Source organism: Squalius cephalus (assembly GCF_949319135.1).
Source record: "Squalius cephalus genome assembly, chromosome: 16".
Classification (NCBI taxonomy): domain Eukaryota; kingdom Metazoa; phylum Chordata; class Actinopteri; order Cypriniformes; family Leuciscidae; genus Squalius; species Squalius cephalus.
This window is the reverse complement of record NC_137137.1, coordinates 18,474,752-18,502,469: the sequence shown is the minus strand read 5'-3', so window position 1 is coordinate 18,502,469 and position 27,718 is coordinate 18,474,752. Positions and strand designations below refer to the sequence as shown.

At 37.0% G+C, this 27,718-nt stretch overlaps 1 protein-coding gene across 2 annotated transcripts in view; it reads left to right on the top strand.

Annotated features, from left to right (window-relative positions):
* Window positions 1-298: 298 nt before the first annotated feature.
* mvb12bb (multivesicular body subunit 12Bb) overlaps window positions 299-27,718 on the top strand; it is a 56,358-nt gene continuing 28,938 nt past the window's right edge. Inside the window, exons 1-6 of one of the 2 annotated variants that reach the window (XM_079896686.1) lie at window positions 299-378; window positions 4,493-4,608; window positions 15,548-15,655; window positions 18,837-18,933; window positions 20,070-20,199; window positions 20,935-21,042. In XM_079896686.1, coding sequence (XP_079752812.1) covers window positions 4,498-4,608; window positions 15,548-15,655; window positions 18,837-18,933; window positions 20,070-20,199; window positions 20,935-21,042 — 554 coding nt within the window. In that variant the 5' untranslated portion in view covers window positions 299-378; window positions 4,493-4,497. Of the gene's footprint in view, window positions 388-4,492; window positions 4,609-15,547; window positions 15,656-18,836; window positions 18,934-20,069; window positions 20,200-20,934; window positions 21,043-27,718 lie in introns of both variants that reach the window. The other variant, XM_079896687.1, reaches the window with a different exon arrangement.

The window sequence follows — 27,718 nt, the reverse complement described above, 5'->3', positions numbered from 1 at the left end:
GTGTGTTTGCTTGCTTTTGTCTTGACCGTTCATTTCATACCAGAACAAAATCAGACTTAATGTGTATATATTAACAAACTTATTATATATATATATATATATATATATATATATATATATATATATATATATATATATATATATATATATATATATATACTGTAATTTCAAAAACATTGTAAGTTTCCATCTCGGGACCGAGGAGGTTATTAATTTAAAAGACGTTTATTTTAGGTAAGAAATATAGACTACAACAGGTGTCACTCTTGATCTTTGTATCCACAGACTTAGTTAATAATTTGTCACATCGATGACTAATTGCGGAAGTGAAAAGGACAATCTCAGTATAGCATACGCATCTGTATTTGGTTCCCTCAGGTAAGGAATGTACGAATTCACAGTTTAATCCTTCAGCTCGCTTAAATCGCGTGCGGATAAAAAGACGCAACTAATCTTTAAATAACTTGTGTTGACAGTACGCTGTGACAGTGAACGCTGAATGAATAGTTTTAATCACTGTTTAACCAACTGGACTTATTTTGAAACTGTTTATAACTCTGTAGTGTAGGCGTACAACATTTTATAGGCTGACTCATATTAATGAAAATCTTTGAAAACGTTATAAAATATTATAATAATATTCCTGCTTTAGTAACAGTAGAAGGCTATGTATGTTAGCCCATTTCGTCAGCTAATGGCCTTTTTTTTCCTAGAGAAGTGAGCACATGTATTCTAGTTTTTGGATAGCCAATGAGGAACGACGGAATGAAAAATGTTTCAGTTGCTCGATTATAATATGAGTCAGTAAATCTCTATGTTCTCTCATTGGTCACAAATGTGACCACTGACATGCTTAATATGTATTATGGTGATTATGATTTCTGTGATACAGTGATCTTGATGCATTAATGATTTAGGCTATATAGTTTTTAAATAGCATGTGCACGAAATATGGTAGATGTAGGCCTGTCTATGACTTGTTTTACATTCTTCCGTTTTGGAGCTTTGATACAAATAGGTAAAATTGTAACAAAACAGTCATTGTTATTCATAACTGACAACTCTGTGTAAAATACATCAACTGTTTTTGACTCAAAAGTACATTTTGGTTGCTAATGCTTCAATAATAATGCTGTCAGGTAAATAGTGTGAAGTTGTTATTGTTATTCATCCTATCTTAATAATTTATGTAAAAATGAGATGTTTGTAAGTAGGTAGATTTCGCGATGGCCATTGTTCATTCTGTTTTATGACAGGCAGTGGCTTAATGCTGTTCTCAAGTGTGTGGTTTGTTGCTTTCACTAATTCCTCTTCATCTGTTGCAATGCAAGCTGGATCCGCTCCATTCTCTTTGATCTTTAACATAAAGACACTATAAGATGAGTGTGCATCATTAGTGCCACAGAAAGTCGCCCTTAGTCTCGACAGCCTGGGCTCCATTTTTCAATTAAAGTTGCTTTACAATCAAATAGCCCAGCACAGTTAGGAAAAGGCTGCATTGATTAGTGTACAAATTAACACAAGAAAGAAATCATTCTCCCTCCATAAGCTAATTTGCCGTCCTCGGTTCTCCTTAATAAGTCCCTCCGACAGACTTTTTATACACAGACCCTCCACTGCCTCAGTAAATCCTGTAGATTTAATAACCATAATTGCAATAAATTCGGTAAACATTTAGATTGAATGCAATAACTGTGTCATTTACTCCAGTAGGTTGCTTTAAACGTAATTTAATAAAAGGGCAAAGGACCCTCCACATAGGCTAGTACACTAATCCTTGGTGATCCATGCGTACACATTAGGCTGAAGCATCTTGGGACGAAAATAGACAACGATTGATCTAGATTTCCTAGAAAATATCTGATCGCCATGGCTTGTTGTTTAGAGAGACTTCACTTGGTGGAGCCTAATTATGTTTGTATTGCTACTCCATCTCAGGTCATTTATGTTGGGTCCACTGGGTATTAACGTAGGCCTATTATCATTCAAAGCCTTAAAGGTGTACCACAACATTTATCTATTTAGTTCTTAGTCTTAGAGATGAGCTAAGACAGTTACCAGTTACGCCATGTTTGTGTGTGGAATTTTAACACAAAAAAAAAAACCTTCGTATTGTATATAAACCATCCACAATGCAGTTTAAGCAGATATTTGTCATATTTCTGTCATCATTTACTCACCCTTAGGTTGTTCTATACCTGATTGACTTTGTTCTGTGTAACACAAATATACAATTTTTAAAATTAAACAAGGTCCAAAAAAATTGGACCCCATTGACTTTCATTGTATGGGACAAAAATGCTTTCATTTTGTGTTGCATAGAAGTAAATGAGTGAATGTTGGGTGAATTATCCCTTTAAATAGCATTTACTGTAAATAAAAAATTTTTTAGGGCAAACATGCCCTTTCTGTGTAAATTAGTACATTATAATGCAGTGCAGACAAGCAAATTTCTGCCATTTTAAAAAGCTGTTTTAGGTATTCTTATTTTGTGGATGCATTTGCACACTTACCTGATTTGTGTAATTATTTTAGTGAACAAACAGTGTGTGCAAAATGCAAATAAATAAAATTGTCAGCGGGCACAATTGATTCTTAGTAAATTCCCACCATAATGTATTAAGCTTTTTAGATAAATGTCCTAATGCTTTTGCATATCCAAAATAAATCATTTTAAACAGCATTCTGTAATGCTTTAAGATCTCAATAAATGTACAAGACAACACTGAATAGAGAAGTGGCCATAACTATTGCAAGCACTACCTCATTTCCAGAGATTTGCTGGTGGCATTTACGCAGTGAAAAGTTTACTCCCACTCTTTAATACGAGAATGAAGATCCCTCATCTTTATGAACAACTGCCACTAAAACCATTTCATCTGAAACAGTTCAGAACATAATGTCAGCCCACTCCATATATCTGGAGCTCATTACAGGGGAAAAAAGGTTTGCAGTAATTAATTACCCTGCTAATTGGGCCCTCAGCAGTATTATTGTCTGTGTCTGCTCTGCTTATTTAGTGTACAAACGAGACCGGCTGCATGATTGTTTTCTCTGGTTTAGGAGACTCAAACGCCTAGCAATCAGCACAATGACTATCATTCAGCTTACTGACACTGAGAGTTCAGTCCGGTACTGAAAAGCCTTCATCAGAGAGTTTATTTTGATATATTTATATATTTATATCGCTTGCTTTGTCTTTGTTTCCACCTGTGCATATGTGTGTGGGTCTGTGTTCTTGTGTTTTTGTCTGCCAAACCTATTTTAAATACTGGAAAGCACATATACTTGAGAAATTGTGCACTGATTGCCATCTAGTTACGTCAAGCAGAAAGGCAAAGGCTTGGAAATACAAAAAGAGTCTGATATTTATAGATTGTTTTAATATCAAAATAAAATTACATGCTTAAAGGGGTACTTCACTGCGGGCAAAATGGCCTTTCAATAAAAAGTGACCGTCTTTACATTAGAAAGGAGGGAAAAAAATGAAACCAATGCTACCCGACTAGAGAAAACAGAAAAAATGCTGTTGTATTCCCTTTTGCCAAATAGGCATGAAAACTTTAACACCCGTAATGCAAAGGGCATGTTGCCATCCAAGGCCACTCCCACCAGTCTGCTATGGATATGCTTACCAGAGTCAAATACCGACTTGCTTTTGTAGGAAATACTTCTTAGCAAACTTTTATTGTTCCCAGGTGCAAAAATTCAAAGAATAAACGTTTAGCGGCCGGGAGTCAGTTATTTGCGGTTTCCAGTGAAGTATCCAACGCGCTGGCTAAAGCCTGCAAAGAATCGTAAATACGGAGAGAACGCCGCAATGGAAAATCGTTTGTTATCAACATTTTAAGCTGGATGACCAGGAACACAGTGTTTTAGGTGAAATGGAGAAACTGCCATTCTGTCAGTTATGCCCAACCCCCCGAAGCAAAAATGAAATCTATTGCCATAGTGTTCCATTTTTAACATAATTCTGTTTAAAGAGTAGAGATAATTCTTTTTAGTGATATGCATACCCTTACTCTGTTAATAACCCTCTTCCGATCTTACTGTCTATCGGTGGGGATACACAAATATGGAAGCATAATCTGTAGTTTTCACAAAAGCCCGAAGCTGTCAAAAGTCTGCCAGATGTTCTTCAGTTCTGCATCATCCAGAGGACTTTTTGCAGATAAACGTAAAAATTTTGGTCCATGTAACACAGAGAACAAGCAAACATTGTTCATTTAGGCTACATATACTACCGACACTGTAACTTTACAAAGCGGGTTGAAAATCGGCAAAGTTGCACTTTAAGTCTTTATAGATGCTCTCGTGTTAATAAATGTACACCTTGTCAACAGCTCTGAAGTGTTTTGCAGTCTCTCTGTATTTTAGTCTTTATTTATGCCCAGCACTGTTTGTTAGTGGGATGTGTGAGAAGTTTAGTTTTGCTCTAAAAATAAACTATTGTAACTATTGTAAGTGTATGTGTTTTATTTCTCTCTCGCAGCAAGCATGGCAGATCTTCCGGAAATCTCTGGTGCTAAAACAGAGCTACAGCCTGAAGCCATCTCTGATATTGGTGTGCTGGCATCCAAGAAAGAACCTCCAGCAGACTACTATATTGTGAGTTTGCAGTTGCTAAAAATATACAGTATGTGATTTGGACCTTATAATCTATAAATAAGAATATAATAAGCAGTCATTAATTAAATTTAAATTTAGTTAAAATAACACAAAAAAATAATGACACGAACTTGTAAAGAATAATCAATGTGGCCGAAACATCTATGGAAGCTTGAATTAAAAAAATAAATGATTTTTCTTTTTAATAAAAAAAAAATATATATATAAAAGATAATTGGTAATTAATTGTTAAAAGTTAATGTATCTAACAATTCTGACTTTTTTCTTGCAATTGAGAGTTTAGACCTCGCAATTCTAACTTTTTTCTCAGAATTGCAAGATAAAAAGTTGCAATTACCTTTTTTATTTTTTATTCAGTGGCAGGAAGCTTCTATTAAAATCCAATAACATAACTGAAAATACAACCCCAAATCAGAAAAAGTTGGGACACTGTACAAATTGTGAGTAAAAAAGGAATGGAATAATTTACAAATCTCATAAACTTATATTTTATTCACAATAGAATATAGATAACATATCAAATGTTGAAAGTGAGACACTTTGAAATGTCATGCCAAATATTGGCTCATTTTGGATTTCATGAGAGCTATACATTCCAAAAAAGTTGGGACAGGTAGCAATAAGAGGCCGGAAAAGTTAAATGTACATATAAGGAACAGCTGGAGGACCAATTTGCAACTTATTAGGTCAATTGGCAACATGATTGGGTATAAAAAGAGCCTCTCAGAGTGGCAGTGTCTCTCAGAATGGGCAGAGGATCACCAATTCCCCCAATGCTGTGGCGAAAAATAGTGGAGCAATATCAGAAAGGAGTTTCTCAGAGAAAAATTGCAAAGAGTTTGAAGTTATCATCATCTACAGTGCATAATATCATCCAAAGATTCAGAGAATCTGGAACAATCTCTGTGCGTAAGGGTCAAGGCCGGAAAACCATACTGGATGCCCGTGATCTTCGGGCCCTTAGACGGCACTGCATCACATACAGGAATGCTACTGTAATGGAAATCACAACATGGGCTCAGGAATTCTTCCAGAAAACATTGTCGGTGAACACAATCCACCGTGCCATTCGCCGTTGCCGGCTAAAACTCTATAGGTCAAAAAAGAAGCCATATCTAAACAGGATCTAGAAGTGCAGGCGTTTTCTCTGGGCCAAGGCTCATTAAAAATGGACTGTGGCAAAGTGGAAAACTGTTCTGTGGTCAGACGAATCAAAATTTGAAGTTCTTTTTGGAAAACTGGGACGCCATGTCATCCAGACTAAAGAGGACAAGGACAACCCAAGTTGTTATCAGCGCTCAGTTCAGAAGCCTGCATCTCTGATGGTATGGGGTTGCATGAGTGCATGTGGCATGGGCAGCTTACACATCTGGAAAGGCACCATCAATGCTGAAAGGTATATCCAAGTTCTAGAACAACATATGCTCCCATCCAGACGTCGTCTCTTTCAGGGAAGACCTTGCATTTTCCAACATGACAATGCCAGACCATATACTTCATCAATTACAATATCATGGCTGCGTAGAAGAAGGATCCGGGTACTGAAATGGCCAGCCTGCAGTCCAGATCTTTCACCCATAGAAAACATTTGGTGCATCATAAAGAGGAAGATGCAACAAAGAAGACTTAAGACAGTTGAGCAACTAGAAGCCAGTATTAGACAAGAATGGGACAACATTCCTATTCCTAAACTTGAGCAACTTGTCTCCTCAGTCCCCAGACGTTTGCAGACTGTTATAAAAAGAAGAGGGGATGCCACACAGTGGTACACATGGCCTTGTCCCAACTTTTTTGAGATGTGTTGATGCCATGAAATTTAAAATCAACTTATTTTTCCCTTGAAATGATACATTTTCTCAGTTTAAACATTTGATATGTCATCTATGTTGTATTTTGAATAAAATATTGAAATTTGAAACTTCCACATCATTGCATTCTGTTTTTATTCACAATTTGTACAGTGTCCCAACTTTTTCTGATTTGGGGTTGTAATAAGAAATGTAATTATTTAAATAAAATATAATCAAATGTAATCTGTCATGCAGGGACATCTGGGAATGTCCTTTTACTGTTTATTTTTACTGTATATTTTAAATATCACCATATTTTACTTTTTTTACCAATACTGTACTATTAAAGTATATTTAATATTTAAAGTATATTTTTCTTCCATTACATTTTGTAGTATTTTGCATTAAAACTTATTGTCCAACAAAGTTTTTTTTTTACTGTAGCATTTTTACTTTTTTTACATTCTAAAATAAAAAAAATAAAAAATTATAACAAAACTAAGTGGAAACACAACATTTTACTGTTTTTAACTACAAAAACCTTGTGTAATTCACACTTTTAACTATAATAATATAATATAATAATTTTGCAATACAATTTAATGTATTTTCTTGTTAAATGTAAGGTAAGGTAATGAACATTTAACAGATCTTAGTGTGTCGTGGTTCTTCTTGGTCTTTACGTTTAGGGTTAGTACACAAACTCGTGTCATGTATTTTATGTTGAAGTTTGGTTGTCTTGTATTGTGAAGTTTGGTTTCCTAGTTTTTTTTTTTGTGTGTGTGTTCAGGTGTGGTCTGGGCTGAAAAAAAAAATTAACTCCAATTTTTATGCCCTTCCCTCGCTAACTTCCCTCTGTCTTGTTCACTCCTATGTACATCATTGCTGACTTTGCACAAGTGCCCACTACTGGCGGAACCCTTATAATGTGTTTGCCCTTTGCCACAATGGCAAATTTACATTGCAAAGGCAGCACAGAAGCGCTTCTGTAGTGCCAATAATGAGCGTCTTTACACAGACAGTTTAATGCTGCTCAGAGGTGGCATAATTGCATTTACACAGAAATTTTAGCAGCATGCATATTGTTATACAAGGGGCTTAAGTGGGTCAGAGCAGACTTCGTTTAGTCTGGCTTTTATGCTGCATTGTGTCTTTACACAGAATTTTGAGCAGGCACAGAGCAGCCTTAATTCAGGTATGTAAAGATGCACTTGGAATCCACAAAGGAGCTGATTTATTATATACAGCTTTTTTTAAATGTGTTTTATGCACCATTCTGTTGGCCTGGATGTGTTTGGGCTGTTTGATAATAAAAAAAATGTTAAAAAATGACATAAATGAAAATAACAATACAATAAACTATAACAATCAGCTTAACTCTTTCCCTGCCAGGGTTTTTATTAAAGAGTTGCCAGCAGGTAACAGCATTTTTGATATTCACAAAATGCTCATGGCCCCCAGAATCTTTTGTTGTATGAATAGCTGAACATGCAGTATATCAAAAGAAAGAAAAAGCCTCTGCTTTAAAATAAAGTTTTATTCTAGCTTCATGTATTCTTTTTTATTAACACCTGAATATGGGTAAGTAATAAAAACAAGCAAAATTTTTAGCAAAAAGCTGAAAAAATCATGTTTTTTTCAAAGGCTATGTCTGGATGGGATTCAGAACGATATTCAAAACATAGATGCCGTAGATTGAGTCCATCAAAACCCTAAAGCTTTATACGACTATAGCTCGTCCTGGATCGTCATTTCATTCGGTAACGTTAGGCAGTTTTGATTTATATGCTGTTTAATGTTGATGATCACGTTATTTGCATCTGCTTACATAGCTATTGCTTGTTTCTGCTTTTTCCTCGTCTGTGTTTTAATCCAGAAATTCTGTACTCTTTCAGAAGATGCATAATAGAGCCTCCTACCGTATAACAGTGAAAACACAGAAAAACGGAAAATTTCGTCAACAGAGGGGAAGCATTGTCTCATAAATGATGGAAAGTTCCTTCAATGGCAGGGAAAGAGTTAAGGTACGGTAGCTACAAGTATTATGCAGTTAAATGACAAAACAACTAGGGGTGCAACGGTACAGATAGCCCACGGTACGGTCCGTACCTCGGTTTTTGGGCCACGGTCTCGGTTCGGTTTTGGTACATGTTTTGTGCAGAAAGAGACTGCTATTTCATCCCAAAAATATGTTTTATTTTTCTTATGAGCATAAACAGAATGTCACAGTAGGAAGAACATCAATGTATGGAATAAATTAACACTCTAGTCTGTATTGAACAACACTAAGTAATTCAACCTCTTCAACTATCACTTATATGAAATACAAAATGTAAACAAACACACTTCAAAATATTCAAGTGGATCCCAATTCCAAAGCTTGATAACTGGTATATGAAGTGATCAATGTGAAAGAAAAAGTGCACTTTTACCTTTAACAAACATAAATTAGCTTGTGCTTTGAATAAAAAAAAGCAGAGCAAAATAATATAATGAAAAAATACTGCATTCAGGATACAAAGTGCAATGTTATTTACTCATCCACTATTGAGAGATTTTTGTGCAAAAAGATGAGTCTATCAACACTGTCTGGTGCAAGGCGAGGCCGGTTGGCACTAACGATGTCCCCAGCAGAAAATTCTCAACTTTTCAGAATGCCGCAAGCGCACCGTAGGTCACGTGACAAGAACCAACCAGAGCGCAGCTGATACAGTAGTTGCTTTAGCAACGACCGACGCCTCCGGAGGCAACCGCCCTAGCGCTTTGGAAAAAGGAGAACGCGGCGCGCCTAGCGTTTTCTACGCGTTTTTAGGCGCGATATGTGAACGGCGCCTAAAGCAAAAACTAAAAGGATCAGCGCGAACTCAATGGCAAAACCGAAGTACCGCGGGACACGAGGGTAGATTGTCCCGTGCAGGGCTGACCGAACGGTCCGGTATTTTACCATGTACCGTTGCATCCCTAAAAACAACTAATATCATACACGAGATTAGTATGGGGTGGGACTAAATTAAGCGCGATCTGCTGTGATTTCACAATCATGTTGCATTGTGGTCTATGGATCTTCCTGAAGTGTACATGAGTAGACTCGCTCCCTCTGTTAAAATCGAGGGGTCAAGGGTCTGTCCAAATAAACTACACTTGCCCACTTGACGAAGTTGAACGCACTTCAAAATGGCGCTGGGGATTCCCCTGAGGGGAATGCAGCCAAGTATTGTCATAGATTAATTTGTTTGATTAAGTCTAGTGTATCTGTTTAGTTGTTATCTGTGACTGGTTATCATTTGATTGTCATGCCATCTAGTTTGTTCTCAGTTTACTCAAGCCCTCAGGTTTCTCTTATCCTACTGTATATCAGACCTTGTTCTGTTTTGTCAGGTATTAGTAAGTTATTTTTTGTAGTTAATATCTTTTCATGTTGTTCTGGGTGGTTCTTCATAAATAAATCTGCATTTGGATTCAGTTTTCAACTTGCTAGAGCCTTATTATACAGTATACAATTACAGTTTTACTAAAAATGAACAGTTGTTTTATTTACTTCCCTTCCCTGAAGGCACAAACATTATTTATTGACATGGTTTGGTTTGGTTTTTCGGCTCTTCCTCTGGCTGGCTCTGAGCCGTGAATCCTTCGGCCTATATCCTGAGGATAGATTTTAACAACTCTTTCAGATGAGGCCTCCAACAGAGCTTGGCACCAGTGCCCGTGTTTGTTTAGGACTCAGATGGCACTGACACAAGGGTGGCTGGTTCTCCAGCGCTTCTGCAACTCTCAGCAATCCCAGAGCCCTGAGAAGGGAAACTGGGACAACGGTATCAATGGCCTCTAGGAAAATGTTTTGTGTGTGTGTGTGTGTGTCTGTTGTGTATGTGGGTGTGTCTCAAAAAGACTGAGAAAAGAACCAGGGAGGAAAGAGAGAGGGGAAGTTTTGTGAATAAAACAAAGCACAAAGCAAACACTGTATAAAACAAGACTGCGTTAAGCTTACGGGCAGCTAGAGTTCTTCCTCTCTGCTTTCCTCTTCTCCCTCCTTTTTCTTTCTTCTCTCTCTCTCACTTCCCGCCCCACCCACCAGTCCCCAACTGTTGCCGTCTCTGGCGGGTTGTCTGTGGGTTGGCATGGTGCTGGGGTTCTGCCCACTGGCGCTGAGGATCCGGTGTACGCCACATGGCATCAGCGTGTTCTCAGAGGCCCTGTTCCGCTTGGCCTTTCCCTCCATCACACGCAGCAGGATGCAACTGTTTCACTTTGTTCGCACAAACAAACACATTTATTTATTAACAACCTTTACACAACAAAATATATATGCAAATTAAAATATTTGATGTTTAATAGCTAATTATCTTAAACTCTAAATATCAGCCTTCATTTATTTATTTATGTATTTTATTAACAAACTTAAAAAAAAAACCCAGATCAGCTTCTGTCAATGCATCTTACTTTGTTTGCCCAACGAACATGTTTATTTATTAAAAAATGTTATGCAACCAAAGATAAAAGAAACTTAAACGGTTTGTTTGTTTTTAGCTGCTAGTTTTAGCAAGTGTTCTGAACTTTGAGTAAGTTGTACTCTGATTATCAACAGCTTCAAACAGCACTTATTTGTCTCGCTTTGTTCGCAAAAACAAACGTAACCTTTTTTTTTACAACCAAATATAAACAAAAGCAGATTTTTCAGTATTTGAACTTTTGACCCTTCTAACAATACTTGAGTATCCAGCAGACTGCAACTGTTTCACTTTGTTTGTGCAAACAAGCATGTTTATTTATTAACAACCTTAAAGGACACCTATTATGCCCCTTTTTACAAGATTTAAAATAAGTCTCTGATGTCCCCAGAGAGTGTATGTGAAGTTTTAACTGAAAATACCTCACAGATATTTTTTTTTTACAGCATGTTAAAATTGCCACTTTTTGTGGGTGAGGAAAAACACGCTGTTTTTGTGTGTGTCCCTTTAAATGCAAATGAGCTGCTGCTCCTGGCACAGAGGGCGGAGCTTCAAGAGCTCGCCCTTCAGTCAAGACAATCTCATCTCACGGAATGAAAATATCAGAACAGAAACTCTCAGTAACATTAGCAGTGTTCAGTTCGATCCAGAGTCGAACAATGATGCCTATAGAGCATTCTCTGGCTGCATGGGTATAGTTTAGTTTAATTATGGTTATAACTTATTTTTCATCTTGCTTTTATCCACTATTAATACAAGTTTGTTGTAGTAGACCACATCTGAATGATGGCCAAAACTTTTCTGATGAGTTTTATGAAGTTTATTGTACTTCACACAAAAGGTGAAGCATTTGTTTTAGTCCAGAAAATCACCGTAATAGCTGAATAAACACAGTATAAGTTGCGCGCATTAAAGTCTTATTCATGAACTCTCTCTCTCTCCCTTGCATTATCATCAACATACACAGCGAATTACACAAAAACACTCGTTACAACTAACAGTAAACTTACAGACCTTTTCAGTTGGTGCTAATGAAACTGGTAAACTTTAGATCCCTAAAACAACTCTGATGAACTGTAATAAAGTGCGAGCTGTCCCTTTCATTACTGCCGTGACCAGTATCACTCCGGAGACTGGAAGCTGGAGCACGAACCCAACAGTTGGTACAGATCCATCCTCGAGTAGGGCTGCAACAAACGATTATTTTGATAATCGATTAATCTAACGATTATTAGAACGATTATTCGACTAATCATCGATTATTTCGCTGACTAATCAGTAAGTTTGGACCGATTATTCAGCTTTTTTAGTTAGTTAAAACACTGAGTTATACATATTCTAACTCTAAAAAAAAGAAAATCACTTCAGCTTTTGAAATGGTTGTTTTAATGAACTTTGAGCCAACTAAACAGGTTTTAAGGTTTCAGATTTCTGTCCAACCTCTTTAAGGTTTCAGATTTCTGTCCAACTCAAATCACACACAAATGCTCTCTAAGCATTGGTTAAATATTCTGTTCTCTTTCAATAGAAAAAAATAAACAAAAATTAATCAGCTGCAATACAGACCAACTTAATCTGCAAACAATTATTATAAGAATAGAGACATTCTCATTCACCTTTTAATTTACAGTATGAAAAAGTAACTGACATGATATTATTCTTCATAACATCTCCTTTTGTAAGTCTTCATGCAAGTAATAAGACTGTAATACCTAATAGTGTTACAATAATAAAAACAGCCCTGACTTCTAAGCTCGATCAAGCTTTATTCTATGCAAAAATAAATCATCACATTACTGTAGGCTACTTATATTATTATTGTTAATATTATTAGTTGTATTGCATTCTCTAATAAAGAGATTTACTGAGTTATTGAGCTCCAGCTGGAGAACATTCACCTCTCACCGGCTCCTCTTGTTTCCTCTTTAAGTGCTTTAACATGCATTTTGTGCTCCCGTGAAAAGCAAGTTCCGCCTTGCATGTATTGCATACGACAGCATTCTTGGTTTGAAGTTTTGTGAAACTTTCACACACCTTGCTAGTTCGGATTCGTTTGCACTCCGTCATAATTCGCGCTGTGTTTTCTTCTACCGCAATAGCATTTGTAACGGCTGCATTACACTCTAGCGCTAAAGCGCCGTAGCGGTCAAATCGCGATATTGCAGGCCCTTACATTAGGTCACGTGAGATCAAACGACTACTTGACAACAAGATATTTTGTCGATAATTTTTTATTGTCTACTAATCGTTTCAGCCCTATCCTCGAGTAACAATTTTTTAGCAAAGCCTGCTTTGTACTGACCCTCGTTCACAAAGCAGTCTTGTAAAATGATTTGCGCGAACATAAACGCATTTAGGTAGATTGAGGGTCGCGTTCCCTTCAAAAACATAAGTAATCCACTGCGTCTTCAGCAGCTCAGATGTTGGGGTTGGGGTGTTCATTCTTACATCCAACAACAAAACACCTAAATCGCTTAGTAGACATTCTTGTCTACAGTTGCTCAGTGCTCCAGCGTCGAATCAATGGCGGACTGTGTACAGCTCACTCAGGGCGGGTCTATGCTAATACGGCAGTGTCAGTCAACAGTCGTGGGCGGGGCTTGTTCAAAAGTACGTCACATTGCCCAGAATCTGAAAACGGCTTCTTCTGAGACACAGCTTATGATTTATGGGGATTTTAAAAAAGCACTGGGTGGATTTTTATCATTATAGGGTGGTTGTGTACACACACTGCCAACACACATTTATGTTCAAACGCCATGTAAAAGTGAATTTTGTATAATAGGTGCCCTTTAAGAGCTAGTTTTAGCAAGTGTTCTGAAGTTTGACTTTTAAACTAAAAACATTTTTCACTTTGTTTTTTCAAACAAATCTGTTTATTTATTAACTAACTTCAGACAACTAAATATGAACAAAAAATTTAGTTAGTTTTAGCTAGGCTTCTGAACTTTATCAACAACCTCTAAACAGACACAACTATACATCAGCAGACAGCAAACCACAAGACACAGAATACTTATATTTAAGCGTCTTTAGACTGTGTTTAATTAATTAATTTATTTATTTTCTTTCTGAGAAGTAGAGATTTCTCCACTCCCTCTACTAGTCCCAATGCTTAGCAACTGTTTCCACATTCAGGCTGCGTTGCCTGCCCCGGCTGCACGGTGGCATACTGACTCCTTTGGTGCCTGGTTCCTCCCTGTTTGACTTTGGGCTTCACAGCTCCAGCTCTTTGTTTACGCTGTCAGGAGGAGCGGGGCACTGACCTGGAAAAAGTGTCCAGGACGGGTTGTCTTGTAAAGGGGGGAGGGAGACGGGAAGGAGAGGAGGATATTGTGGTTGATGTATAGACTCCTCCTGAGAGCTTTGGTCCTTGCCAACGTCTGCGGATGCTGTAGCCCCACCACACTCTTGCTGTCTCTGTCCAGCAGTCTGTCTGTTTTCCTGAGAGCATAATGTATGCCTGTCAAGACCTCACATAAGATCACTTTAGTTCACTTTAAAGTTGAATTAAAGTTAAAGGTAGCAAACAGCATGCAAAGTTGTACTTTCTTAAATTCTAATTCAAAATAACTTGTATAGTTGTTGTAAATGTATTTTTTTTTAAATACATTTGATTTTTCAGTATGAATAACCCATAAACATGTTATCATACACAATATATTTTCAAACATTAATTTACGTCACCCAATGTTTCTAGAAATACCGTAAATTGGGTGACGTAAATTAATGTTTGAAATGCCATCTATAGAATTATGATTTCATTTATATACCCATTAAAAGTTTCAATATAATACAACTACTATAAAATATATGCTACTCGAGTGAAGCAAAAAGGCAGAGATAACAAATAGCATGATGATGTCTAATGTTATCCCCCCCCCCCCCCTCCTGTTTTTAAAATCTTCACTTACATGTTTATGCTAATATTCCTTGTAATGGAATTATAATATAATATAATATAATATAATATAATATAATATAATATAATATAATATAATATAATATAATATAATAAATAATTTTTCTGAAAACAATGTGGTGGACATTTAGTGGTTTTGATGGCTGTTGATTTGACAGTATTTGACTTATACTGTCCAATAAAAGTAATAAAATTAAATATATTATAGGGTACTTACAAAAATGTGAAATGCATACTAAAATTTCAATTATATTCCACGTATCACAATTTTGTCACAAAAAATGAGTTGGACAGATTAACTTGTGTCTTGTGATTGTTAAATTTCATTGAATTGCAATCTAGTAAATTCCACTTCCTGTCATTGCAATTCTAATTCAACATACTTTGGCAAATTCCTAAATCGTGACTGCCATTATTTTACTGTATTTCAGAAAGGCAGCTGCTTGATCTCTGAGGAGCACAATGAAGTCTCATTTAGCTTGTTCAAAGGCCTTCTTTGTGAGGTCTTGTCTCATCCTTGTTGTCCCATGGGGGGTCGATGGTATTTTTACCCTTTTTAGGAGGCTGAGGATTCTTCTGCACTTGCGTAGGGCTCTAATGAGATGGAGTGAGAGCTCTAGCAAGCTTTAATTAAGCCAAGTAGGCGCATAGCAGGGCAAAAAAAAAAAAAAAAAGGAAACATGCACATCGTCCATACATTAATTTGATCTCACCTCAATGCATTCTCCTCTCTGTGAATTTTTTTTCTTTTCACGTAGGTTGCACAAACAACAGATGGCTTTGACGCCAACCTGTGGAAGGACAGCATATTCAAATCCAAGGTCACACGCTATCTCTGCTTCACCCGAGCTGCCACATCCAAAAATGTAAGTGAAAACGTGTAAGTTTTCGCATCATTGCAAGTTTTTCTTCACACACCGTCATAAAGTGCGTTTGCTCCGTTCGTTTCAGTCCATCCCTCATTAGGGTTCTGCTTAGATCTTTGATCACAAATTCCTTCAAAATATGTTAAAGTGAAGTATCTAAACCGAATGCAAATACTTCTCTGCATTTAGAATGGTTTGAAGTCCCAATATGGTTGCATTTGAAAATTTGTTGATGATCTCCAGTTCTCCCTAAGGAATTTGCTTTATGATTATTCATAAACGCAACTCTCCACGTTAGTAGTTTACGATTTCATTTGGCTCAATTAACCTGGTCCCTATAGACAGTTTGAATACCTCCCAGCCATTCATCAAAGATGGAAAAAGCATCCAAAAAATGTCAAACTTTTGGTTATGGGGATTCTTGCTTATGAAATATGACACATCAAACAGCCATCCAATATGCTTGCTAAAGGAGCACCTATTTTAAAATATTCCTCTGTGAATTGGAACTATTTGAACATTTCCCTCCCTTTCGGCTGAGCTAAATTGAGAATGAGCGTCTTTTTATGTGCAGGTATCTGTCTCGAAAGTGAAACAGGTGGCCCAGTCATGCTGTTTAGGTTATCGGTCTTCATTTAAGCTGAACAATGGAAAGTTGAGATGTCCTACCTTTATTGTTCCTCCATTTGCTGTGTAAGCGAAGGCAACACATAGCATGTCTTTTTAGAAAACAGTCTATACTTTATCTCTGTCTTGAATTGAAACCCCTCAAAATGATGTATTTATTTATTTATTTATTGAAAGAAACTCACCTTGTGTTCATAATTGGATTTAAATGTTTGCTTGTAGTGTTTGTTAGGATGACAAAAATAGGCTGTGGCTAATAAGCTTGTTTTGGTGGGTCATTGTTATTCAGTGTTGCATCTCACCAGTGCATCTGCTTTTTCCTTTAATGCGCGCTGTTGCCACAAAATGCCTTTCACTGATTAATGTATGAATATTTAAAAAAAAAAAAAAACTTAAACCTATATATATATTTTGATATGAATAATATATATACATACAGTGCTATGCATAAGTTTAGACACCCATGCTAAAGTTGACTAAAAAGAGGAATAAAAAATCATCTTTTGGAAATTAAACTTAATGCCTTAATTTAAAAAATTAGGAAAAATCCAACCTTTAAGGACACCAATTTTCTTTGTGAATGAATAATGTATCGTAAATAAATAAATGTTCTTCCTTAAAATACAGGGTGCATAAGTCTGGACACCCCTATGTTAAATTCCCATAGAGGCAGGCAGATTTTTATTTTTAAAGGCCAGTTACTTCATGGATCCAGGATACTATGCATCCTGATAAAGTTCCCTTGGCCTTTGGAATTAAAATAGCCCCACATCATCACATAGCCTTCACCATACCTAGAGATTGGCATGGTTTTATTTCAGTTAGCCTAATAGCTAGTTTGATTTGCATTGAGAGATGATCTTATGGAAAGTACCCCATGCCAATCTCTAGGTATGGTGAAGGCTATGTGATGATGTGGGGTTATTTTAATTCCAAAGGCCAAGGGAACTTTATCAGGATGCATAGTATCCTAAAAAAATAAAAAAAATAAAAATACTTAAAAATAAAAATCTGCCTGCCTCTATGGGAATTTAACATAGGGGTGTCCAAACTTATGCACCCTGTATTTTAAGGAAGAACATTTATTTATTTACGAGACATTATTCATTCACAAAGAAAATTGGTGTCCTTAAAGGTTGGATTTTTCCTAATTTTTTAAATTAAGGCATTAAGTTTAATTTCCAAAAGATGATTTTTTTATTCCTCTTTTTAGTCAACTTTAGCATGGGTGTCTAAACTTATGCATAGCACTGTATATATATATATATATATATATATATATATATATATATATATATATATATATATATATATATATATATATATATATGATATTAACATTTGACATTTGAAGAATGTGTCCCGACCATAGTGAAGCCGTAAACTCGTCTTAATACTGGGTGAAAACAGTGCAATTGTTTTAGCAAACTCGCATTCGTTTTGTGAAATCAAGTCCCGCCCTACTTTTTAAGGTGCTATATTGTTATCATTGCAGGAAAACTACTGTACATCTTCTAAGATCCCTATTATGAGATTCAGAGATGACTTTGCTATCCACTGTGACTGGTTTACCTAGGACAATTCCTGCCTGTTGATCAAGTTAAATGAGAGCTGCAGTTTTAGTATGTAGCACATCAGTCCCCTCTGCCATCTCTCCAGCATGGAGTCTTAAAATGTGTGTCTGCACTGTTTTGAAGTCCCTGACGTTAATAAAACATGGCAGCGCCATCAACAAAGGCTATTTTGTCTGTCAGTCAAAGTGGCCCCCACTGTAATTGTCTATGACAAAAACAGATTCTACAGAATTAGCCAGTGAATTATGTGGTGGGAAGTAAACAGTTTGTGATTTATCATACTCAGGGTTGGAGGTAGATGGCCCTTTGTCAGGTCCTGATGGGAAAAATCTCTCCCGTGTCTTTTATTAAAAAAAAAAAAGTGTTAAAAAAAAAACATGCCTCATGCATAGTAATAGCATTCATCCATATTTGTACCCTCAAGTCAGAACTATGAATAAAAACGGTCTGTAGTGGTAATAACTGCCGGGTAACAATAGCAACGGCATCCAGAATGTCGGACTCATCACGTCACGCTACGCTAGCTGCACTCTTTCAGGGCTTTTGCTGGATTATTGCTATTTATTACTGCGAAAAATGGAACCATAATGAGTCCAGTCTGGGAAGGCTGAGGGAAAAAGTCATGCTTGAAAATGTCAACTAAACAGCTCCTGATTGTTTTCAAGTACTCCCTGTTCTGAAGCACAAGCAATTTGGCCTGCCACCGACTGGCCCTAGCGCTGGGCTGCCATGTCTGAAGATGATGGCTAGCACACAGGTGCTCGCATGCTTAAAAGAGGGCAGCGATTCAACAAAACTGTGTGTGCGCGTCTCCAAAATACTACAGCGGCCTTTCATTGTAGGTACGAATCATGCATAATTGAAAGCCGCCCACTTTCAGACTTAATTTTAACCCTGCGAAGTGCTTTTATTAAACAGGCTCATTGTTATAATGGTTTAAACTCATATAATCATTATTATATCACTAAATTGTATGGCAGAAGCAATTATGCAACGTGGTCGTGGACATGAAGTTGATTGACTTGAAGGACTGTTTGCCAGAGGGCTTCACTCCGATCCAGGACACCACGGATACCCGTAAGCAGTTTCCTTCAAAAATAAACTTTTTTTTTTTTTGCTTTCCTCCTCTCTCTCTCTCTCCGTCTCTCACTCTCTCTCTCTCTTCTCTGTAGTCATCCTGAGGGAGCGCTTCTCCAGAGGTTGTGAATGTGAATGTTTCATGGGCTCAGGTTTAGCTTAATTTATGATAATGCGAGAGAGTAAAATAAACATTTTGCCCCGAAGGTAGGAGGAGAGGAGAACGATGAGTCATTGTTTATCTCTGCCAGAACCCAGCTTTTCTTTATGATGTGCTTATTTATTTATGTATTTATTTGTGCAGAGCGGGAGTGGATGGTGGTTATCTAATATTAATGAAATGCATTCCCTTGATGCTTTAGTGCTTTTTGAGTGCTATGTATTTCTCCCCTTCTCGTCTTCTCTCTTCTCCTCTCACCACGCCTTTGAGAACGCCGCAATATTATTTTGGCATTGGGAGTGAGGGCAGCTTGTTTATTATTTTCATTATTATTGCATTTACACGGCCCTCGCCCCGGCGCCGCCTCAAAACGAATGGGATGGGCTCAGGAGTAATATGGCCGAGTCTGGTAGCAGGTTCTGGAGGAATGACTAAAAAGAAGATGGAATCTCATTGGGCGCTGGTTTTAATGTGCCACTTTATTGTAGTAAAACCATGTTTAATAGATGCCTCAGCCACTATATTGCCATTTCACTCTCAGTCATGCCCCTTATATCCTTCTTACACACTTGACACTGAAGATTCCCCTCTAGCTCCCAAAGACATTTTTATGCAATTATGATGGGCTTTCATATACTTATATGATGTTTTGAGGCTGAAGGCACATATACGTTGCATTTATAAGGTGTTCAAATATTAATGCATATATATATTTAGCTAGTCTGTCTGAATAAACCTTTAGGAAATAGGTAGTTTATATATATATAATATGTAGTTAGATTGTTGTGTCATTGTTCATAAGGCTTCCCAAGGACAAATAGGTCAGTCGATATGTTTGCGTAATGTAGGTTTTAGTTATGAGTCTGTGTCTGTAAGTCACATTTGAACTCTGGTGTAAATGTAGTTAGACTGCTGATAAATGAAAGACATAATTAGGGCTGTTATGTTATGACTCTTATATCTCTTTCTCTCTCAGAGGAGCAGGCTTTGAAGAAGGAGAGGCTGTGTGTGAAGTTGGTCCCCAGGAACAGCACCGACACGGCTATATGCGATGTGGTTATACAGGGGAAATCAAAGCACAGCCTTGCTAATTATACATTTATAGGGTAAGATATCATATGTTTGGATAAATCGAGTGTAGTTCATATCACAAACATGACATGTTTTCTGAGAATTATTTGTGTGTGTTTGATTTAGATGTTTTGGTCACTATTCCCTCTGAGGGTAAAAAATTTACCAAAGTAAATATCCTGGAGCCGTGTTTATTATGCTGTCTGAATCGTCATTTTTTTAACCGAAGTGGATTGTTCTTCTGGTCTGTCTGGTTTTTTTTTTTTTTTTTTTTTTGTTTCCTCTAGTGCCCCTCAGTGCCTGCGGCCTGCTTCGGGCATTATGTGCGCTTGCTTTACTTGTGCTGCTTTTCCAACAGCTTTTAAAGCCACCCCTGATATGTCTTACAAATGTTAGCATTTGAATTAGGGATGGGAATTTTTGTAAATTTTTCATTTTGAATACTGATAGATCTCAAAAACGAGTACTTGAGTACTCGGGGCGGGGTGTGGCGAAAATGAAAATATTTGAATGAAAACACTTATTTTCGAAAAAGAAGCATCTTAAAGGAATAGTTGCATGAGGTGAAGCTGAAGAGTAAATGAACAGCAGTAAACTGAAGCCCGTTTTATGAAACATCCTATATGAGTTTAATCAGATATCCTAGATACACAACATAAATTTAACATCTGCACAAAAGGACCCAAATGCAAGTGAACTTGAACTAGGTTAAGTATCAACGCAACAAGTTAAATGTTCTTGATAATGAAACAAGCTGGGTTTGTCCACAGAGAGCTGAACAGTTTGGGGATTTGGTATCAGCTGGGAAAAGTCACTAAGTCGCAGGAGATGACGCACAAAACCTCCTCTTCCTCTACAACCGCTCTTGATGTCGTCAGGTAAGAATACATATACTATAAAGCCTATTTTAATAGGATATTCCTTAACTCATGAGGAGAAATTATTCATTGTCATTGGGTCTCATCGGATGTGGGATATTCCAACAGTCTGTAAAATTAAGTTACTATGTATGTAGGAAGTTGTAAGTTCCACCTTTTCGAGTTGAACAGAATGCAGCACGAGATAACTGAGTGTGTTTCCATTGATAACCCGAAGTTCAGCTCAGACAAAAAAGCCACGAGGTGAAGAGAGACTGCCATGAGGAGAGCTCAGTCTGTTGTCTGCTCTGACACACAACACAAACACACAGTCTGCCCAACAGCCATGCACATAAACACACAGCCTGAAGGGAAGAAGACAGAGAGGGAGTGTGACTTTGTACCTCATCCAACTCAAACATGTCAATTATTTATGAGCAGGAAGTAGAGGGGTTTTTCCTCTGTAAATAGTAAATAAACAATCACTGTTCCCCTCCAATGGTTGGTAGGAGGGGGCATATGGATGGTGCCAACTGAAAGTGCTAGATTTAAGCATGCCAGAAGGTAATGAGGGTTCCTGGCACTGCAGTTAGGGCCAGTGCACATAAAGCTTAGATGGAATTTTATTTCTGCAAACTTTAGCCACTTTATATTTCAATACCAGTTCAGTGCTTGAGGATTTGATAGATTTGTGTTTCCTACTTTGGAAGTTATAGTTGTTGGTCAGTCAGTCGACAACTCATTATCTCTGTTCCAAAACCTAGTCATCTAACATCCTAACAACCATGACTGATCTGGAACATAGACAGCAACTCTGTGCGCCACACAGATTGGACAGAGCAACTGATTTCAATACATTTTGTTGTTAGCAGGTTGCTAAGCTCTCAGTGTGTGATACCAATGAACATAAAAATATGCAAAATTAATGAACCATAAATACATATATTAATAAATAAACTCTTGATATTTTTCAGTATATTCAGTGTATTATTCATAATAATCATCTCGTCTGCCATTTTAAATTTATCTTTATTTGTATTTATTCCTAAAAAGCAGCAACATTTTGTACATCATTCCTTTCAAAGTGCCTTTTAGTGCACTCAAACCTCCGGGGAAGTTTGTTGTACAAGTTGTGAAGTCATATTTGTGAAGTCAGTCAAATTACTTTGGGTAGAGCAAGATGGTGATGTACCTTTTCTACAAAACATACTTAAAAATGAAAAATAAAGAATGCATATCAGGTATGTTTTTGCTTTTTTATTATTCAATTATGAAAGTGCTTTAAACTTAATTCTAATATATTCGATTGTAATTGTACAATACGATTGTATTTTGTACATGCAACTTGCGACATGCAGTTTTTATTGTTAATGAAAAATGCAACAAATATTTCAACAAATTTACTGTCAAGACTTGTGCATCCAGAATGTTTTCTCACTGACATGCCTCTAACTTGACAAGTCAAAAAAACAAAGATAATTTAGAATTTCTCACTTCCTCGCTCATAAATACAATCTTTCCAAACAATGACTCAAACACATTATTTGCAGTGGTATTGACTGTGTAGTAATCTTGCTTGATTTTGGAAAATAAAATATGTCTTTCTACAAACTTCAGTGAACAAAACAGTGTATTGTCAGGTGAATGATCAAACACACAGGTACCCAACAGTACTGTACAACATTTAAATAACTTTATATTTTTCCTTCAGTTTTGTCCACTTCAAATTAAATATGGCATTGAATCTGACTTGGTCCAATTCTCACATAAATTCTCTGTGATCATTGGTCGTTTTTATCCCGCGATGAGCATACGATTTTACAGTGGGGTCCACTTGAAATATTTTCTGAAGTTTTGCTCTTTGAACCTTTGCTCAAGACCGACCTCTGAAACCTACCGTGGTTTCGTGGCTTGAATAAAGCCCTTTGTGCTGTGTATTTTTTTTGGAAGGGGCAGCTACAAGGGAGAAGCGTTTGATGTCTCTGAGTCATCCTACATCCAGTCCCACACTTTTCACACACTTCCGTCTCACCCTGTTAATTCTTCACTCTTTTGAAGCCACTTTTCAAGTTGGAGAAGAATAAATTGTACCTCCAAGCGAGGATCCACGCCTCCCCACTCCGATACCTGCTGTGATCACAGACTGTGCACTTTGGTGTTATTACATTTCATGCTCTTACTTCTGTGTGAATGTCCAACTGCAATATGTGAATCTGTGAAAAAGAACTTGGTTAAGAGGCACAAGAGGTAACCAAGTGCTTTATTGAAGATGTTTTCCGACTAGCTTCCACTTGAGCTAAATGTATTTGCTAAAGAATATCACTTTTGTTGCTTTTAATGCATGTCCATGAGCTTTGAGGTAATTTATTGTTCTTCTAAAACCACTCACTTCTGGCTAACAATAGAATGTAGCAATTCATGTTCAAGGCTGTGACACAGTGATGTTATGGTAAACTAAAACTATTAAGTATCATTTTTAATAATTGAAATAAAGCTGAAATTGAATAAAATATAAATAGATGAAAAACTTAAACTTAACTTGAACGATAATTAGAAGTGGTGCCTTGGCAACTAACGGAAATAGAATTGCTAAAACTGAAATAAAAATAAAGCTAAACAGAAATTTAAAAACATAATAATAAAAATAACAGAAGTACATAACAAAATACCTAAAACTTAAACTAAAATTAAAAAGGAACATTAAATTGTAAAATATTAAAGTTAGAGCTAATTCAAAATGTTAAAGGGGTCTTATTATGCCCTTTTACGAAGTCTTGATTTTGTTTTTGGGGTGTACTAGAAAATGCTTTCATGGTTGATTGTTCAAAAAACGCATTATTTTTCACATATTTTACATTATTACAGCTCATCTCTCTCCAGTCGTTCATTTTTTTTTTCTTATACTGTAGATACAATGTTATCCACCATTTAATCATATTTGTCAGAAAACTATGGTAATGCAAACAGTAGTGATGTATGTCTCGAGACCACTTTTACGTGGTCTCGGTCTTGTCACGGCCTTGACGGTCTTTGGTCTTGGTCTTGTCTTGGTCTCGGACCTCTCGGTCTTGTCTAGGTCTCGCTGTCTCAGAACGACATAGTGGTCGGGGGATTTAGCAATACAATACTACAATATCCACGAGATGGTGTTGGAGGTGTTTGATGTTTTGTCAGATGAACCAGTCAGTACCAGTCATGTCAGTCCTCAACAGTACACAAAAGTTAAGGGAGTCTCAATCCTCTAATAGTGCAGTAACAGCTGTCATGCAATTGCTACACATAGTTGATCTCATCCAGTCTGCAAAAACATTTACAGTGAGCTCACAGTCACACACATGACATGGTCTGTCTCTGTATTGTTCTGCCTGTGTAGTTGAAGTAATACCATCTAATATGTATTGAATGTAAACTGCGGCTGAACCCTAGTATGCTGCTGTTCTTGAATTCATACAAGTTATAGCTTAGCTTCAACACTAGTCTGTTTTTTTTCCCCTCCGGTCTCGACTTGGTCTTGGTCTTGACTTGGTCTGTCTTGGTCTTGTCTTGGTCTCGATACCCTCTGGTCATGGTAGTGTCTTGGTCTCGGTTTAGGCGGTCTTGACTACAAGTCTAGCAAACAGTAATCGATCACAAAATCATGGATAATTTTCCTAAGGGGCGGTAAACAGGCTTACAAAATCAAGAGCTTACAAAAGCTAAAGTAAGCACTACATCAATACTGTAATGTTATTTAGCAGGCTAGCGGAGGCAAAGCTTTGCCCTTCGTTTACATCATAGCTATCATAGCAACTACATAAACTTATAATTGGAACTGTTAATAGAAAACACAACTACAAATAATAAGACATGGTTACAAGTTGTGATCCATAAACAACAGATTGTCCCGACAAAATGGGAATGGCTACGTCTTTCAAGAGAATCTTTCTGCGTATAGCCTGCATTGTATTGTCTTCTGGAAGCTGTTCTCCGTAAAATGTGCACAGACAAACGTTGAGGTTGTAATTCAGGTACAGTGTTAAATTTTTTTTTTTACTTCTCTAAGTATGTCAGCCTTTGGACAAACTTTTTCCACCGGCAACAACTCTTTCTCTTCTCTAAAGCATCCCAACATGGCCTCATCCCCTTTGTTGTGTGGGTTTCTGTAAATGCCGTTTGTTGTAGTCCTTAAAAAGTGATTTCTGTAAAAGAAAATATCTCCCTTTGCATTGAACTTTGAGCGTCGTAACTTTGCAGATGTTGTTTATGCTCAAACAAAGAAAAAAAAGAGAAAGTATAATCATGGACCCCTTTAATAAATATTATTGTAGTAAATGATACCTCAGTAAGCTAAAGGTCATTAAATGTAAAAAAAAAATTGGATTTGATTTATTCAAAAATAAAATGTTATATACTTATTTTCCCTCTGTGATGTAACCAAAAGTGGTATTAAAGATATCAGAATATGTTGTCACAGAATGGCAAAATAGAGGCTTTAGAATAGGAAGCCTGTGTTCATGTCGCATTACAAGGTTTGATGCTGTTCTTGCCTCATTTCACACAAACTCTGCGGACCCATCAATGTTTACTGTTTGTATGACTCTTTTAAGACGCCGTCAAATTTAAATGCCTTTTACAGTTATATGAAGGATGTTTTAAGCATAGTCAATAAGGAATAAATGTTTAATGACCCGCCCTTTAACTTTGGATGCTGGTGGTTCTGCAAATAAACCTTTTTGCCTCAGGCTACAAGGACACTAATCACTGTGTTTGCAGACTACTGAGTAAAAAGTTGTTTAAATCTCAGTTTCCCTTGCTGCCTGTTTGAAATTTCAAAGCATTTCCATGAATCTAATTTTTTTTTTTGTCCATTTCTCCACTTTGTCTTGCTTATATTTATATTGCTAATATTAATGCTTATGTGTACATTAAATGGTCAACATTTTATTTTTACTGACAGTCATATGTTTTAGGTGTTAGTGTTGCACTGTGAATACTGTATCTGGCATCAAATTGCCTGGTGTCAAGTTTGTGACCCCCATTTCATTCAAACTAGGCCCGTTTAATCCCGTTCCAGAACCATAGATTTTAGGGTTGTTGTTCTTCAGGGTGAGCTCTACAACAGATCTTCTTCTCCCCTCTTTGCTGCTATTTGTCGTCCTGATAAAACTGTCATCTCTCGCTCTGAAATCTGACCTCTAGATTGACAGAGAACATAAAGTTGCCTTGTGTTAATATTTCGGTTTCTCTTTTTCTTCATAGAATCAAGGTTTCAGGCAATTCTCTCTGAATGATAGGGCAATATACAGTAAGGCAGGGAAAGTTTTTATATCCAAAAGCCGAACAGTATAAATGTAAAGGTCAAGCATATTCCCCATTGTGAGCAGGAAGATTTTTTTATGCCGTCCCATGATTCACTCCACTGATTCACTACTGGAGGTCAGTAAATATACGACCACATTGGCAACTTTGAAAGAACTTTAAAAACAAAAAATTACTTCAAAAAAGTTTGCAATCTAGATCACTTTAAGACATAAAAGACCACCCTGTTAACATATTGAATCAAATTAAGTGTTGTATTTTAGGTCTACGTGGTCTTTATTTTATTTATACATTTTTTGTTTATTTTATAATGAAATATATCAAGTAAATGTTGATTTTATTTTAGATAACTTGCGTATTGCCAAACTTACAGGAGTTAAAGATGTGATTTCAAGAAAACAGCAAAGACAAAAGTTATAATATGACAAAAAATAAATAATAATGCAAAAAATAAATAAATGCATGTACTCTATGCAGCGTAAGAGTAGCACTGATGGACGGGTGTCAATCTTTCCGCTCTTTGTTGGTTTCACTGACCTCCGTGTCACCTACTCAACATCTGCACTCCAAACAATGGCTGATCTACCAGTTCTCAGGGAAGGCAGGGCTTGTACGAGATCTGTTGTGACACCATCCTCAAATGTGTTTTCCAGACACTTTTCTGTGTACCCTTTCCCGGAAAGCCCTAAAAAGCGTGCAAATTTCCATACACATCAAGTAAACTCAAACTGAGCAGTGCCACAAACAATAGAATCATCAGCAAAGATCTGTGGCTCTTTAGAGATTCTACACTCCCATATTCCGCTACGGAATTCTTCAAGATTCTTCCTTCTCCACACCTGACATGGAACTTTAAGTGGGGTAATGACAAGCGGGAAAGCCGCCACTGCAGAAAGCAGCTGTCTACAAGCCGTAGGTTGTGTGGGCTGCCTGCTCGGAGCGAGCGCTGAGGTGTTGTCATCGAGGATCTCGGATGAGTGTCAAAACACCGGCTTCCAGATTCCTCTCAGTTCGCACAGTATTATTTTTATATATAGTTTTTATCCCAGTCTTTGCCTCACCGAAGGCTTTGGCAAATTTGTCCACACTATGACAGATGTTCTAGACGTCTCCTCCCCGAGACGGACTTGTGCTTCCGCTTCTACGTCGATGCCTTCTTGAGTTTCTCATCAGCCACCCGTGGAGATTCCAGCATGTGGGATTGGGCTTTTGATATTGAGATTACTCTGACTAATTGGCTCCTTTTACGTGCCTCTTGAAATTTTCCGGGTTGTAATTTTGCCTTGCCTGTAAATACTGTGGCAACTCTTTTGGTTCGTGCAACAGTTTTAAAGTACATGAAATTGTTTTCCGTTTCATCATTAGTGTTAGTCCGAGCACAATTTTGTCTTCTTTTAGT